This window comes from Poeciliopsis prolifica, unplaced genomic scaffold (assembly GCF_027474105.1).
Source record: "Poeciliopsis prolifica strain line A6 unplaced genomic scaffold, Auburn_PproV2 SCAFFOLD029, whole genome shotgun sequence".
NCBI lineage: Eukaryota > Metazoa > Chordata > Actinopteri > Cyprinodontiformes > Poeciliidae > Poeciliopsis > Poeciliopsis prolifica.
In genome coordinates, this window is record NW_026562404.1 from 6,278,293 (window position 1) to 6,294,795 (window position 16,503).

Here is a 16,503-nt window from a genome sequence, read left to right on the forward strand (position 1 = left end):
CTCAGCTAACTGAGCTGCTTGCCCCAGCACCAGATCAGACATGCACATGCTTGACTCCTAACTCAGCACACAATGGGGTCTATTTCCGTAACTGCTCTTGGGTTATCACCCCACTTGCACTGACTCTCTCCCTCTATCTATTTCTAACCCTTCCCAACACTGTAACCTACTTCCACACCATCATGGCCGACAGAACCAGCCGGTTAGGCGTTCGTAGGAAGGAGAAAGCGCCAGAAACCAAAGCAAATGAGGAGAAGGACAAGGAAAAGGCCAAAGAGAAGGCTGTAAAAACTCCAGACAAGCTCAGCAAAAAGCAAGAGAACACCCCAGAGCCACAGAGGACCGAGGAGAAAAAGACAAATGGTGAAAGCGAAGGGGCAACAGGCGCAGCAGGGGCAGCAGCCAATAACAGTGAGGATAATGGAGAGTTTCAGCCCATAGAGCTGCCACCTTTTGAAATTGTCACCGGGTGAGTAAGATTTCTAGCCGTCCTCTGATTACTAGCTTAGAAACTGTTTTTTAGTAAGGAGGGATGCAAGTCGTTTGCACCTGCTGTCTCTTAACTTCCTAACAGTAAAAATAGAGATGAGTCATGCAAACACCAAGTTTGGCCATATCATTATACCCAGCATCTGCTCCCCAATCACTGTTGTTTGACACATTTTATTTTCAAAGTACTAGACCTTTATGTGAGACCATCTGGCTGTTTGCATGCAGCATGACAGATTAATGAAGCAAACCAAAGAGAGAATGTGACACGCATATCAGATTAGTTACCTGGTATATTGATGAAGACTTTTTGTGACAATATAACGGAATGATGTATCTCTGACAGTCGGAAGGACCTGGTATTATTGTGAACCAGTGGTTTGTGAATTCTTTGATGAGCAAACGCACTCTGTGTCTGATGTGGTGATAACTCTTACTCATTCTCTCTGTCAATCAGGGAGAGAATGAGCCCGTTCTACTTCAAGTTTCAGTTCAGGAACGTGGAGTATTCATCGGGCAGGAACAAAACGCTCCTGTGTTTCAGAGTGGACACAGCAGGAAGCAACGCAGAGCCCCTGAAAGGCTACATGGAGGATGAACATGCCACAGCCCACGCTGAGGAGGCCTTCTTCCAGGAGGTGATAAAAAGCTCTAGTGCAGGCCGCAAGCACTGCAGTGGCTTGCAAAATCAAAATGCTACAAGATGCCCTTATAGACAGTTGTTGGGAAAGAAAAAAAAGACAAATGTTTTTGGTATGATAAGTAAAAAAAAAAAGGTCTTATTTTTGTACATTTGTTTTATTCAAGTAAGGTGTTTAATGACAAATTTCAGGATGAAAATTGTTCTACTTTTCTAATATATTTTGCAAATGGTCCTGAAAAATGGTTTATTTCTCTCACACTCTTTTTTTGTAGTTCATCCCAAAGATGCTTGATCTTAACCTTCTCTTAGTTCTCATCAGTATGTCCTATGTGACTGACATTTGCTCGCAATAAATATATAGGAGTGGAAGTAAATATCTTCTCATATTACGTTTTTTTTTTCTTTTTTGATGATTCTTAAATCTTTATTAATATTTAAAATTTCGTCCATTTGTCCTTCTGACATCACAATCTTCCTGTGCAACAAACCTGAAAGTAATTCAACAGAAGTTTTGTTTGTGTAGCATCATCTGACAGAAAATGTCACCTTGGGGCTCCTAAAAAAATGAAAGTTAGTATTAATACATATTACAAATAATTCAATTTCATTTTATCCAATTCTGTCTAATTCAATCTCCTCCCCTTGATTAAATCCAATCTAGTTTAGTTCAGTTCAGTTCAGTATAATTTGATCTTGCGTACTTCTGTAAAGTTGAAAAACATAAACACGCTAAAAGCGATTTAAATCCAATCAAGATTTTCTTTAATTCTTTACCTTCACAAGGAGGAGAGTTATCTCATTTTAATCAGTGAACAAAAACAGACTCAAGACGTTTGGTCGGGCAGTGAGATCAGTGAGGGGATACTTCACAAACATGAAGCAACAATGCAGGAAAGACACATTGTTTGGTTAATTTTCTACTATATTGTCAAATTCATTAATTTAGCCAAGTGAGTTTAGGCCTGAAGCAGCATTACTAAAGCATTACTCAAATACATCAGCACCAGGTCAAATGTCACATATTCAACTGGGATAACTGAGAGACTGTCTACATCCAAAGTCTGATTTCATGTCAGAAAAAGGGAAATCTGATAGCTGAATGGGCTGCCTGCCATTCTAATTTAAGAAACTCCGTAATGGGAGACCATAAAATGCACCGTCCACACCTGTGCAGTGCACTTACAGCAGATCTCTTTTTTTGTGACATTCGGCATCCTTTTTTCTCAAAACATCTCATACAGACAGACGGATACAATCTAAGCATCTCTGCTGTTGCTCATTTGGAAATCAAACTCCCAGAGTCTGAAAGCGGTTGCACAAGGTCCAGCATGAATCTTGCAAAATTAGTGGTCTGTCCAAAGTCAGCACAACTAATAAACTATAGGGCAGCTTTTTGGAGAAACCCAGGAATTTAAGGAACGTTGTGAAAGGGAACATGAGAGACACTAAAGCCAACAGTGCAGATGAGCTGAAGGAATATTTTGCTTCCTTAACTTCTCAACAGTTCTTTTGGTTGATCTCCATCATGCCAGCTCACACTGAGGCATGCAGAAAGACCCCAAACCAAATATAAGTGCTTATAATGCTGCTGCATGCACATAGTTTTCACTAGACCGACTTTTCTTCCAGAACCACCAGCAGAATCTAATATTGTTTTTTTTTGGACTCACCCAGCCCTGGTCTTGACTTGAGTCTGATAGATAAATTTGTTGATTTTTCTAATACCCATTAAGAGTAAGGTCAAATAATTTTCATGCGGATGTTCTAGTTCAAATAAGAGATAAATGATCTTTCTCCATTGCCCTCAGATCAAACCATTCAAATAATTATTTTTTTTTCTATTTTCATGCCATCAAACACCCAACCTGCATTATTTCTTCAGGTTCTCCCAAACTCCTCTAAGGAATATGACGTGACATGGTACGTTTCATCCAGCCCCTGCGTCGCTTGTGCCGCCAAGTTGGCCAACATCCTCCAGCAGCGCAAGAAGCTGCGCCTCTCCATATTCTGCTCCCGTCTCTTTGAATGGGAGGAGCCGGAGATCGTGGAAGGCCTGAAGGCCCTGGTGAGGGCCGGCTGCAAGCTGCGGATGATGAAGCCCATTGACTTCCAGCATGTTTGGGAAATGTATGTGGAACAGGAGGGCGAAAGCTTTACACCGTGGGAGGATTGCCAGGAGAACTATGAGTACTATGTGGAGAGATTGACTGATATCCTGAAGTAGATGAGAGTGAGTGATACCATGAAATTTTATTTTATTATTTTTTTTATTGTCTTTCTGGATAATAACTCCATGTGAATTTCCTGTCTTGTTACTGTCTGCAGGTCCAACCTGACTGAAGCAGCCCGCTTGTGAAATCATCACTTTGTTTTTGTTTGTTTTTATTTCTTTTTCTTCTTTTTTTTTTTTTGCTGTCACATTTGACACTGCGGATACATTTTTAGATGCGAGCACTAATGGCAACATTTTCTACTTCTTATTTTTTAAAATTAATACATGAAGATACACGGTTTGTAGATAAATATATCAAACACGATACAACGAGTCGCTTTTAAAAGAGCAAAGCAATGCAAAATACATCCAGTCATGAACCATTCAAAATATTAAAAACAAAACTGGAAGAAGTCATACTGACATCTGGTGTCTGTTTAGAGAACTGAACCATGAATTGAAAAAAGCCATATTCAAAACTCTACATTTTTTTTACTAGGTTATTTATGTAAAATAAAAAATAAAAATCTATACAGTTTTATTTGCCAAATCCGAAAGTGCTAACCATTAAATAAATCCATTTGCCTGATCATCTTATTTACACCTTTTCATGTCATACAGATAAACTACTAGTTTGCTAGATCGAAAGTCATGACGAGACTTTGTGTTAAGCTGAGCTTGACGAGCCACATGCTGTGCAATTGTCTCTCAAATATACGTAACCACCAGCGAAAAACATTTTAGGGTTGTCTCTAGTAATTCACTGCAGAAAAGAAACCATTCCTCCACCATTCTCTGTTGTCTCTTTCCCGTTGGTTGTCGCAGCTGAAAACAAAGGTGCAGAAAGACAGGTCAGAAATGTTTCGTTCGAGTGTTGTTTTGTAGTTTGCAAAGAAATACCTTGTTCATCCGGCGATGTTATTGGGAGAGATGTTGTCTCACTGCAGCTTGTGCCGTTCTCCTCCCCTTCTTCACACCAGATAAAACAATATCATTCGCAATCAGGTGAGAAGCTCATTTTAGCAACCAAAGAAGAAAAATTATCTGTCCTCTGCTTGGTATTTTCTGGTTTTAATAGTCTGGATTAATCTGCAAAACATCAGATCTTTATATTACCTTTGGCAGGTGGATTCACATCCGTGTCAGTGATGTACTCAACCAGAGGACATGGTGCATCTGCAGCAGAAGATGGGAAGAAATTGAAACATTTAAGATGCATTCCAGTATGACACAAACTTACGTTTGTGAGCTGATGGGTCCAAAAATCCCTTTTAAAAAAATCCCCTTGAACTCAAATCATCTGCAGGGCAGTATGTAGGACATTCAGAAAAGGTCATCTACACCCACCAAACCACACAATGTGGGCTCTACCTACCATTTCGGTCCTTTAACTCAGCCATGGTAAGAAACAGAGTGGCCTCCTCTGGCTTGTCATCTGCGGCAACTATGTGACAATAACAAAATGTCAAAAGTTAAAAAAAAAAAAACAACCCTAGTGGATTTTGTTTGCCACATCTTACCGGAAATTAACATCACATACATTTTAAATAAATATTGACCTTCACCAGCAGCTACGTTGGCTTCGTTTGTGGTGGTAAAGCTATGTTAACGCATAGCTTAATAAAAGCTTTAAGATGTTTTAGTCTAAAGTGGTTTCTGTTACACCAGTCGGCCACACTGGCCTGACTGATCGGGTACATGAGCTGTTGTTGGTCTTTTGTTCAATTCAGCCAGAAAAGCTAAAAGGAATCGGTGTGGCTCGTCAAGCTCAGCTTAACACAAAGTCTCTTGTCATGACTTTCGATCTAGCAAAATTGACTTAGCAATTTTAAACCAATATACGGGACGTTGAGAAATTGTAAAGGTGAAAATCCCAAACCTGGTTTCCGAAAGATTCTTAGGGCAACGCATCCGATGAAAACAGCTATGATGCCGAAGAAAAGACAACCAGAGATGGAAAGAAGGATCCTCCTCTTTAAAACTACAAATTACATACAACACAAACAATGAATTAAAAAAAAAAAACAAGGGATCAAACATTTCAAGGTGAAAATCAATGAGTGAGGTGCACTCACGGAGGTTCTTGGTTCTGTAGGAGTCGCTGCGTTGGGAAAACATTGGTCTCTCGGTGCGAATGCCCTCACAGGTATATGAGCTCTGCTCTGGGTCATTATTAGGCGTGACCTTATGTGTCGATAAGAGCGACTGACTGACGTTAATGCCCTCTTTATACCTGTTGCAGTCATTTTAGAGAATTTCTTACAATGGAAATGCATTTTAAACAATACAAACAAATATAGAACATTTATTTATATGTATCATTACCATGTATAGTCCCACAAGTCGGAACTGCCCATCACTTCACATTGTAGCTTTAAGCTGTCAGTGGAAAATACCTCAGACCATGTTGTTAAGAGGACTATATTGGCCTTTGGGCGCTCTGCAACAAATGCAGTCAAAGACTTGATATAACATGTTTAACAATACAGTAATCTAAAGAATCAAGATTAAAACACACCTTCAATTGTAAGTTTCACATCCCCACTATTTGAAGAAAATGTTGTTGTTGTTTTCCTTTCAATTTGGCACTTATATGATCCACTGTTTGATGTTGTAGCAGAAGCAATTTCGTGAATGTTTCCAGATGTCTTAAATTGTTTGTTATCTTTGTACCATGTGTATTTCCATCCAGAGGAGACATTGACATAACAGGTGAAGGAAATCGAATCACTGGTGTGCATCAACTTATCCGGGGGACTCTGCAGGAGCGTGACTGTTGGTTTTCCATCTGAAATTTCACAATGATGGCAAAGAAGATGTAAAAAAGCAGGAATAATAACTTATATAGAAGTGTGGGTACCTTACTGCTAAATTTACATTACGAAACAAAAAAGAATCTAATTTAAGGGAAAACAAAAATCTGACGAAAATCTGAAAAGTTATTAGATTAAAACATTGCTATCATTTTGATCCTTTTGGGCATATGTAAAGCTAGAAAGTAAATTTCTGCAGCCTCTTACAAATTTTCTTCCATAATTCCCATGTGTGAAGCTTCATCCATTTTCATCATTCACTCTTAACTAAATTTATTACCTCTGCTAAAAAAAAAAGACATTCCCTTAGTTTGATACCATGTTCCCTATGTTTTACCATGGTGTGTTAATTGTTTCTAGGATTTAAATCGTGTGACTTCAAGCCTGAAGACACATCACCTAATATTTCCTAAACCTGCACCAACATACACGCACTGCCCACACCAAGATGTTCTTTGGAGAATTATGCTCACGCCACAACATTGTGGATCTACATACCAAGAACGCATGAAAAGGAGAAACTCTGACGTTTTAAAGGTAAATCAGCCATTTGGGATCTTAATCCAAATGGCTTAAGATCATTCAAAATGAAAACTTTAAAAGAAACAATGGGCTTTTCACCTGTTTTGACCTACCTCGAATATCCAGGTGTGTTTCTTTACTGTCCTGTCGATGTTTTTTCACCTCTTCTGGCTTCGCAAGAATAACTTCCATTATCAGAAACATTCAGGACTATGCTTAACTTTTCACCAGATTTGTTCAGAGTGTTTCCATCTTTGTGCCAATGATAACTCCAGCCAGTAGAAACATTTACTATGCATTTTAAACTCACAGTTTCTCCGGCAAACATTGGGGTAAAAGTCGGATCTCTGCTTAATGTGGGTGCTGGTAATTTGTTTATAGAAAGAAAGACAATTCACAATATGTTACTGCCTCTGTGCACAAAAAAGTGATGCACCAGAATCAGCTTTGGATAAATGTTGGGTTAGAAATAAATCTCACACTCATTGTCATCATACAGATTTTCTTCCATTATTCCCATTTTTCCATTACCATCTTACATAGTGGATGTATTACCATTGTGTGTTTTTTGTTAGTTTTCAGCCTCAAATATAATGTTTTGAAAACTACAAAATTAAATTATTAAAACCTGCAGAAACTCCGTTATTAATCAAAATTTTTATATAATTGCTTTGATTTATGATTGATCACATTTTCTTTCTATTTAAATATTTTCACAGTTTTTATGAGGTTAGATGCTGATAATTGTATTAGCTCATGACAAAAATAGAGATATTTTAAAAACTGTTCATCTATTTTATTAAAATTACTGTTCTTAACCTGTCAAAGTCACTTTTCTGACTTCCCATTCAATGACATCACAAGTGACTTCAAGAGCAGACATCTCACCATAGACATGAAGCTCAAGTGCAGAGCTCCTGGTGCTGTTGACAGACCTGCCCGTCAGTCTTCCTGAGCAGCTGTATTGTCCACGGTGTGAGGGTGAAGCTTGACTGATGGAAAGAATGCCTTCCGCTCCACTATTAGTGACAGTGCCTCCGTGATATTCCTTTGAATCTTTGTACCACACGAATGTCCAGCCGGAGCTTCCCTCCATCCGACAGCTCAGCTGCACGCTCTCAGTCTGGAACACGTCCAGCCACGGTGTTTTGTGACTCAGCCGTGGAACAGGAATTTCTAATGACAAAGAGATGCATTAACCATTTTTGACATCCTGTTTGTGGTGATTGAAAGAAAAATATTTAACCTAATTTGGTTTATGCAATTAGGCCAGACCTGTTGTTCTGTGAACCTTTTCCGTTACGCTCACCAAATCACACTACAGCTAGTAATGAAATTAGAAGTGATAAAAATGCATATATTCAGAGCTATCAATTCTTGTTTCTTCATTCACAGAAATGAAATGATGTCGAGCGGGGGGTCAGGTAGGGCAACATAACTCCAAGATAACTCCAAGTATTTTTCTTCACCTTCATAGGAGAGGAATAAAACTTTCCTGATCGGTTTCATTAAGCTTACTGGTTGATTATCACAGATTACTGGAGTTTATTGCCTTATTCAAATTGTGACCACAGAAATTTCTAAGTGACTCTCATTGACAAATGTCATGTTGGAAATGATGATCGCATTAACTTGAAGTAAGTAACAATACATGGTTTGGACAGACAGAAACATTCTAGATTTAATAATCTGTTTCTTACCTCAAACTTACATTTAGATGTTAGTAAGTTTGTGCATTTTGTTAAGTCATTGGTCCTTATAGATATATCTTATATAACTTTACAATAAGCTGATTTGCAATAACAGGTTTATTGTATGCCTAGGAACGTGCAATGGAGTATATTTTTGTTAAACTTGTGATAAAAAAACTGTAGTTTTTTATTGCAACTATTATGAACAAATTACAACTTTTATATAATTGCATCATTATGTGCTTTCTTACTTTTTCTAAACTTTTTCACCCCTTTCCTATCTCAATTACCTCACAATTTCCGTTTCTATGATTTAACTCCTGTGACTTCTAGCCTGAAGACACATCAGCTAATCTTTCCTGAATAACTCCACCTCCGCACACACTGCACACACTGAGGCGTTCCTCTGAGAATTAAGCTCACACCACAACATCCTGTTTCAACATATTGAAATGGCATGAAAAGCGGAAAGCCTATGGTTTACTAAAACTAAAACAGCCTCTCGGGGGGGCTTGACAAAATTCAAAATGCCAACATTAAAACTTTAAAAGAAACAAAGGATTTTTTGCCTCTATTGACCTACCTCGAACATCCAGTTGTTTTTCTGTACTTCGTCCTGTTGATGTTTTGTCACCTCTTCGGGCTTCGCAAGAATATCTTCCATTGTCAGAAAGATTCAGGACTATGCTTAACTCTTTGCCACTTTTGTTCAGATTGCTTCCATCTTTGTACCAATGATAACTCCAGCCAGAAGAAACATCTACTGTGCATTTTAATTTCACAGTTTCACCAACATACATTGGGGTAAAACTTGGCTCTGTGCTTAATGTGGGTGTTGGTAACTTATCTATAGAAAGAAAAACAATACAGAATATGTTACTGCCTCTGTGCACAAAAAGGGTGAGGATGTAGCAATTTGGTGCAATTTAGTGCATTTCTTTGTTTTTTCTTTTGAGCTCAACTTTTATGTAAATATTATTTTTAATGTGGAGAAATCAGATCCAACATTGTTAAAAGTAGAACATTTTTTTATTTTTAATGTAAAGCTAGATCTGTATAGTGTTATAAATGCTTTATAACTTACCATACACGGACACACTAGATGTATTGCTAGTTGCAGAGCTGACTCCTTTTCTCTGGCTATGGTGCGCTTTGCAGGAGTACCGCCCTTTATCGCTCACTTTGGCAGCTGTGATCTTGAGCACTGACCCGTTTTCATTTGGAATTAGAGTTTGATCTTTGTGCCACGTGAAGGTCCACTCAGAACTGCTCACCTCACAGCTAAAGTTCAAGACCTCATTTTCAAAAACATCTGACCAGGGGCTCAGCAGCTTCAGGATTGGCGTTGGTGTGTCTGCAAGAATGTGTCAAAAAAACATCTTCAAATCAAGATTTATTTTGGAAGTTTCAGTTATAAAATGTTTATGTTATGACTTCTTAGCCATGCATCAAATATTTAGGGGAAAGTGCAGTTGTACCACTATTGTGGTACAGTTGCATGAATTAAGTTTGTCTGGTGACAGAAGATATATATAATTATGTGCTTACCAGAGACTTGCAGGAAAACAGCGTCACTCTGATCTGTTCTCAGCTGGCCTCTCTTAGCAAGGCAATGGTAGTCTCCACTGTCACGATGGCTCACAGAACCCACTGGAAATATTTTATTGCTGAATGATGGATTTTTGACCCTGTCATGATACCACTCATATTCCCATCGAGAGTACATATCAACGGTACATGTGAAGTTGATTGATTCTCCAGGGTACATTGTAGGGAAGATTGGATGTCTGGTAAGAACAGGTTTGGGCTTGTTGTCTGTTCAGAAGAAAGAAAGAATGAGGAAAATTTCATCAACATAACAAAGATTACATACTGAACAAAGAGTGAACTAAGTTGTACTATTCAGGTGAACCTAAATAAATAAAACAGCTGAGACACTGAGTTCCTTTAAAACAAGGCTCAAAACCTTTGACCTTGGACTTTGAGTCTGTGCTTTGACTTTTGAAAAAAAACATGCCAGTTCCAATATGCTTTTGATGTTCTGATGGCACAGGACAAGGAATATCTGCCCTATCCTGGATATGTCTTTGATCCTCTGACTCTCTGATAAACATATTGTAAATATCCTGGAAACATTTGAATTGGCTTTGCTGCATGATCCTGCTGTTACTGCTACTGCTTATCCTCATGACACTCAGCTGCCTTTTACTATGCTTGAATACAAAACTATGTCAACAGTCATCTCTTTTACCAATGACCTTTTGTGGCTTAACCTCCCAGTGGAGTGTGCCTATGCACTGTCTGCTGCAGAACCGTTGAGTCAGCCGTCTTCCCCCTGACTGTGTAGGCCAGCAGTGAACAAAGTGTGACCCGAAGGCCAAATGAGGCACTTGAATTTAATTTAACTGTTTGAACCACCATGACAGTTGATGCAGTTGTGCTCTTAAAACATTCTAGGTTTTTGTTAAAACTGAAATTGGGGTCTACCTTCAGCTCAGAAATTTTGACCTGCAGGGTAAAATGTGTGGTCGGGTGGTAGCTGGTGCTCATCTCCAGAGGTTATTGTGTGAGAGGCAGAGTACACCATAGACGGGCTGCCAGTTCATTGCAGTGCAACACTGTTTTTTATTTGTATTTTTCTAATTGTCCGAGAAACTGGTAAGTCATAGTTATCAAAATTTGCCAAAATAAATACATTGAATTTCTTTTTATATTTTATTTATATTGTAGAGATTAATTTAATTCTTGCAATTGAAAAGATACATTTCATCAGCTTTTCAAGGATATTAAATTTTATTGAGTTCTCAATAATATTGATTTTAGAGTGGATATGAGACTGGTTTTCATCCAACAGTCTTACTTTGGAAAAATAAGTATCAGATTTTTGCCATAGTCTTAAAAATACCAGTGCAAAGGCATATCCAATCATTAAATTTTCTACCATGGTTTGCCATCGAACATGAATGTTTGCTGTTTGTTTGTTCAGAGTATTCACTTCTTTATATCGTTGCCATTAGCACTGGTATGATTTCTCTGATCTGTTTTGGATACACCCATATACCATAGCATGGTGTTGAATTGCAATGCTGATACACTCTCAGAATCTCTTTCACACCTTTGAACGAGTAACTCTGTGGGTTAGAGCTGGGTGTTGGCTGCAGTGTTATCAAGTAACCAACATGCTCAGAAAGCTCCAGTTTTTTTGGGTTTTGCCATAGAAACAATGAACAGAAACAGGTATTACCAGAAGTATTTTACAAAGTAATGTGGTTGTAGCATGCTTTGACTATCTGTTTCTTGTCATACGCTGCATGATTTCAGTTTATATGGGTGCACTCTTGAATTTTGTCTGTTTTGTACAAAAAAAAAAACCCTAGACAATAGAAACCACATATTTAAATGTTGATTTCTTTTTTCATGATCCGTCTTTAAGTCAATTTAAGCTCCTGTTTTAGAGCAGATAGGACTGCCAAAATTATGTCTAAATGCTAAATGTCACAATAAGGAAAAAGGGCATTTTGTTTTCTGAATTTTTATTTGTGGAACTTTGCAAACATTTTTTTTTATATTTGATAGAATTGCCATTAAACTGTAAAAATAGGAGCAAACGTTTTGGGTGTGCTGTTACAAGCTTCTCACAATAGTTTGCTGGAATTTTCCGATAGAACTGATGCTTAAGTCAGAATTGATTTTCAGTATTTTAATTCCAAGCATGCAGCCAGGAATTTGCACCACTGAAATATATTACTAGCAAACATTTAGCCAACCGAAAGGAGAAGCAAAAGCCTTACTTTTGCTTGGCAAAGTAACAACATAATGTGTTTTTGAATGAACATCGTAGTAGTCTAATTCTAACAGCACATTTTAGATGGCCGCTATATAGTAATTAATCGCAAGAGTTGTTTTTGTCTCTTCTATGAGCTTTGTCATAAATATTTTCACAATGATCATTTCTGTCATTTGTTTTTAAAGGTTCTGGAAATTAAGAAAAAAATATTTGCAAAATGATTACACTGCTTGGAAAGCATTCTAATCCCATTACAAACTGAGCATACTTGAGAGCTTACCAGCAACTTGTACTGATTCCTTGTTACTCTCGTATAATGGGCCTCTGCCTCTCTGGACTTTGCAGTGGTACTGTCCCTTATCCAAAGGCTTCAGAGAGGCTATTGTATGCCTGTTACTGCTGTCGTCAGTGATTTTTTTCCCGTCCTTAAACCACTGATATTTCCATTCGGAGGTGACGTCAACATTACATTTGAAGTTGATTGATTCTTCAGGGTAGAATGTGTCAAAGTCTGGACTTCTGCTTAGAGTGAGCTTTGGATTGTTGGCTATTTGGAAAGAAGCAAAAAAAGCAAGAATTTTAAAATAGTCTTTTGACACAAGAGGACTCAAAATGACAGCAATAAAAATCGAACATTTTAAATAGAGGACATCTGGACACAATTAATCGGTTAAGCAGTGCAGATCAACTCTAACGGGAGTTTAATACATAAAGCTTTGTGTATTAAATTCCCTACTCCCTATATGAGAGCCATGTTAGGAAAACACGTCATCATGAGTTTTGGTTCTTGCTTTGGACACCAACATGAGACACTTTCCAGACTCTGCGGGAGGTTGGAGAGCCTGACAGATACAATTAAATCAGACTTGTGGGGTGAATTAAAAAAGTGTTTTTAGCACCACTGAGAGTCCTTAAAGTCAATTGTAAAATGCATTGGTAGCCAGTGTGGAGCTCTTAAAATTAGGAAGTATGCTTGTTCCTCATAATTCCTCTGGTAAGTGGCAATTTTTTAAGAGGATTAAAACTGTTATTAGCAAAAAAAATCTGAAAAAAATTTATGTACCGAGGTTAATGCACTGAACAGTGAAACACTGGTCATTTCCTCATGATAAAACGCATTTTACAAAATCTTAAATATTATTCAAAAATATATATTTTAAACAGAGCGATAAGGTTCTTTACCAGTCTGAAGGGTTCATTGTTCATCTAAGTCCTCTTAGATGTATGTAGGTTTCTCTCTCTGAATGTTCATGCCAATCACTAAAAGTCCAGTTTTGCGGGGACAGAGTGTAAGAAAATTTATCTGTCATCCATGACTGGATATTGTGAGTTAATAGGAGGTAACACGGAGTGTGTCATCAACATAGCTATAAATATTGATGGTGTATCTCCTGATGAAACCACATAATGGTTGGTGTAGAAAGTTTTAGTTTAAGACTAAGGCTTAAAACTGATCCTGGTTGTACTCCATAGTGACCAGTTATAAACAGTACGGCATGCCTGTTAAGTTTAGATTAAAAAAATGTTTGAAATACTGGACACAGTCTTTTTTTGTATTAATGCAAATATGATATGATAATAAACAAATGATGAAAACTCACATTTCACTCTTAGATTTGTTTTGTTGCTGGGTGCAGAGTTGACATTTCTGGATTTAAGCTTGGCTAGGCAATTATAATCTCCTTGATCGTTTTCAGTAACTGACTCGATGTCCAGTGATGGTCCCTCTTTATCCAGAAGTTGTCCGTTTTTGTACCAGGTGATTGTCCATTCAGTAGGGAGGTTTGGCTCACATTTAAAAGTCACTGCTTCGCCTACAAACAGATCTGCCCAGGCAGTCTGCCGGATCAGAAACGGTGCAGGTAGCTCTACAAAAAATGCATAAGAGTCAAAATGAGCTTTAAGCCTTCGAAAAGAAGCAACCAAGAGCAAAAATAATTATCTTTACTACAAATAGTGGTAAGAGACATAAAACTCACCTTCAACTTTGACGTCAATTTTACTAGTTTTGCTACTTTTTCCCTGCTTCTCTCCTCTGCAGGTATAACTTCCAGAAAGCTCTCTTCTAATTGCAGTTATTGTAAGCACCGAATTCTGATCTTGAAAAGAAAAATCTGCATTTTGAGAAAGCTGCTGTCCATCTTTCTCCCAGATGAAGGTCCAGCCAGAGCTGCTACTGATACGACATTTTAAGACCACGTTCTCATTTTTGTAGACATCTGAACGATCTGAAGTCACGGAAGGCAAAGGAGGATCTGAAAATGAGTGAAACGTATCAAAAGAAGAAATTTGAATGAGAAAATATAAACATACTTTTTGTAATTAATTCAGAATGCATTGCTAAAATTATGTAACCATTTCCAGAGTGAACTAATACTGTATGTTAATAATTTATGTCCTTAAAAAAGTCAAATTACGCTGATAATGGTAGAGCAAACAGACAAAAAAGCAATATAAACAATATAAACTGATAATACAATTCATGGAGATTTGAAAGCCAACTTTTTCTTTGATGACCTACTCAGCAATATGTCATTTCCTGTCTGTCATTTCTCACTTTGCATGTGTCGCTAAAGTCAATTCTACACCATTGTGGTACATTTTCAACATTTTATTTTATGTTATAAAGCTTAGCAATTTAAAACTTGAAAGGTCACCACATCATTCATGCAAAGTGCAAAATTGAAAAAATATCTAAGTTTAAATATCTCACCATAGGTAGTTGGTGGCACATATGTGGTTTCATCTGGAGTTGCTAGTAGAAGGGAGAGGAGACGTCAAAGTTTAAGATAAATCAGGATTCTGGTTTTATCTACGTGAATGGTGGATTTAAAAAGCAAATCCTAAAAGTGGTGGAATATAAAACAGTAATGAGCAGCGAAGGCACTGAGAGTTAGTTGCAATAATCAAGTTTACTTGAATGCCATAGAGTTTTTTTCAAGTCATGTGAATGGAATGGAAAGGGAAAGAAAACAAAATCTAATGTTGCACATACAGGCAAATCTGAAACCAGTAATGAACACAATTAACTGATATCAGTCAAACTAGTTAAATGTCTACCATAAGCTATAAAGCTAAATGTACAAAGTGGATTAGAAATCAACTTAAAATGTTATAACTAATAACTATTAGGTTTTCATGAGGGAACTCAGAGCGCACAAAGAGTAGCTGCTGTCTAAATGTTGTAACTGCCAAACCCATGACAATAAAGTACTTCATGTTCCTCATGTTTAGTTCCTGAGTGTTACTTTGGTCAGTTGCTAACCTAAAAATATCAAATGTACAATGTGCATTTAATAAAATGGTTCACAACAGCGGAGCAAAGTGCAAGAATATTCTGTGTGCATTTTAGTTAAAAGCAGAAACAAAGGAAAAAGGAAGTGGGCAAATGCTAAACTATCGTCGAAATATCCGATCAATGCAGCACAGTTAGACAGATTGTTCGTTCCTACCAGTTCCATCTTGAGCTGCACAGACAGATGTCAGATCTGTTCGATCACATAAGAGAGAAAACAACATGCAGTTATAGTCTCTATCAATCTTTACCGATATAAATGATTTTGTTTCAAATGTTGAAAAACTTACATATGAGTGTGAAGACTTGGAGAAACAACATTTTCCATTGAGTCTCACATGTGGAGGTTGTCTTACTGAGCTGAGTCATTTAACTGCCATGCAGTGAAATGAAGTAGAGGAAATAAGCTTGCAGCGCAAGAAGGGTGTGTGCAAAAAAAGAAAAAAAGAAAAAAAATCTTTGCTTCCGATCTCACCTCAGGAAAGCAGCTTTCCTGTCACTCTGATATCTGGTTTTCTTTTCTTTTCTTGTTTTTGGTTCAGGTTGCTAAAGAAACAGGAAATGTGTTGGCGTACCACATTCAGAATGCTCAGTGTTCGACATGCTGATTTGTGATGAAAACTGACAGACTTTGAGGAATTGAAAGAACTAATATACAGTATCGGTCATTTTGATGCTGAATTTATTATTTGTCAGTGTCGAAGAAGCAGAGAGAAGTGAGAGCAGGTAGAAGTATATATATATATATATATATATATATATATGTGTGTGTGTGTGTGTGTTGTTGCATTATTCTTTCCTTTTAATGGAAACAATTTGTATGAATTCCTGTACAAAATATAAGATGAGCAAATCATTGCATTTTCTAAAACCAATGTAGGTACAGTTTTAGAGATCTTTTCATCATGGTACCTGCAACTTAATTTAGGTATAAGCAGAAACTAAAAAGACACCCCCCCCCAAAAAAAAACTCTCTCACTAACCACAGACTGCACTTCAGTTTTTGTGTGTGTGTGTGTGTGTGTGTGTGTGACTTTCGCAGAAAGAACAA

The 16,503-nt window shown here is 37.5% G+C and overlaps 2 protein-coding genes across 2 annotated transcripts; one reads left to right on the forward strand and one right to left on the reverse strand.

Moving 5' to 3' along the window:
- Positions 1-34: 34 nt before the first annotated feature.
- apobec2b (apolipoprotein B mRNA editing enzyme, catalytic polypeptide-like 2b) lies at positions 35-3,761 on the forward strand. Its single transcript, XM_055049589.1, has 4 exons — positions 35-469; positions 947-1,127; positions 3,015-3,362; positions 3,458-3,761. Exons 1-3 carry the CDS (start codon positions 183-185, stop codon positions 3,354-3,356), a joined length of 810 nt encoding a protein of 269 aa, XP_054905564.1. The 5' UTR covers positions 35-182; the 3' UTR covers positions 3,357-3,362; positions 3,458-3,761.
- Positions 3,639-15,820, reverse strand: LOC129372330 (titin). The gene is made up of 18 exons (XM_055049561.1): positions 15,743-15,820; positions 15,610-15,645; positions 14,871-14,912; positions 14,137-14,412; positions 13,759-14,025; positions 12,438-12,704; positions 9,919-10,185; positions 9,455-9,724; positions 8,954-9,217; positions 7,568-7,855; positions 5,863-6,132; positions 5,670-5,784; positions 5,420-5,577; positions 5,224-5,325; positions 4,720-4,788; positions 4,461-4,520; positions 4,245-4,313; positions 3,639-4,169 (listed from the first exon to the last, which is right to left on the reverse strand). Exons 1-18 carry the CDS (start codon positions 15,771-15,773, stop codon positions 4,105-4,107), a joined length of 2,916 nt encoding a protein of 971 aa, XP_054905536.1. The 5' UTR covers positions 15,774-15,820; the 3' UTR covers positions 3,639-4,104.
- Between the last annotated feature and the right edge of the window lie 683 nt (positions 15,821-16,503).

Excerpts from the sequence above, each read along its gene's own strand:
- LOC129372330 (XM_055049561.1), bottom strand. The coding sequence starts at position 15,773 with ATGTTGTTTCTCCAAGTCTTCACACTCATAT. Across the intron at positions 12,705-13,758 it reads AACAAATCTAAGAGTGAAAT|CCAACAATCCAAAGCTCACT; the intron begins GTGAGTTTTCAT and ends CTTTCCAAATAG. Across the intron at positions 4,789-5,223 it reads AAGAATCTTTCGGAAACCAG|TTGCCGCAGATGACAAGCCA; the intron begins GTTTGGGATTTT and ends ATTGTCACATAG.
- apobec2b (XM_055049589.1), top strand. The coding sequence starts at position 183 with ATGGCCGACAGAACCAGCCGGTTAGGCGTTCGTAGGAAGGAGAAAGCG. Across the intron at positions 470-946 it reads CCTTTTGAAATTGTCACCGG|GGAGAGAATGAGCCCGTTCT; the intron begins GTGAGTAAGATT and ends TCTGTCAATCAG. Across the intron at positions 1,128-3,014 it reads AGGAGGCCTTCTTCCAGGAG|GTTCTCCCAAACTCCTCTAA; the intron begins GTGATAAAAAGC and ends TTATTTCTTCAG.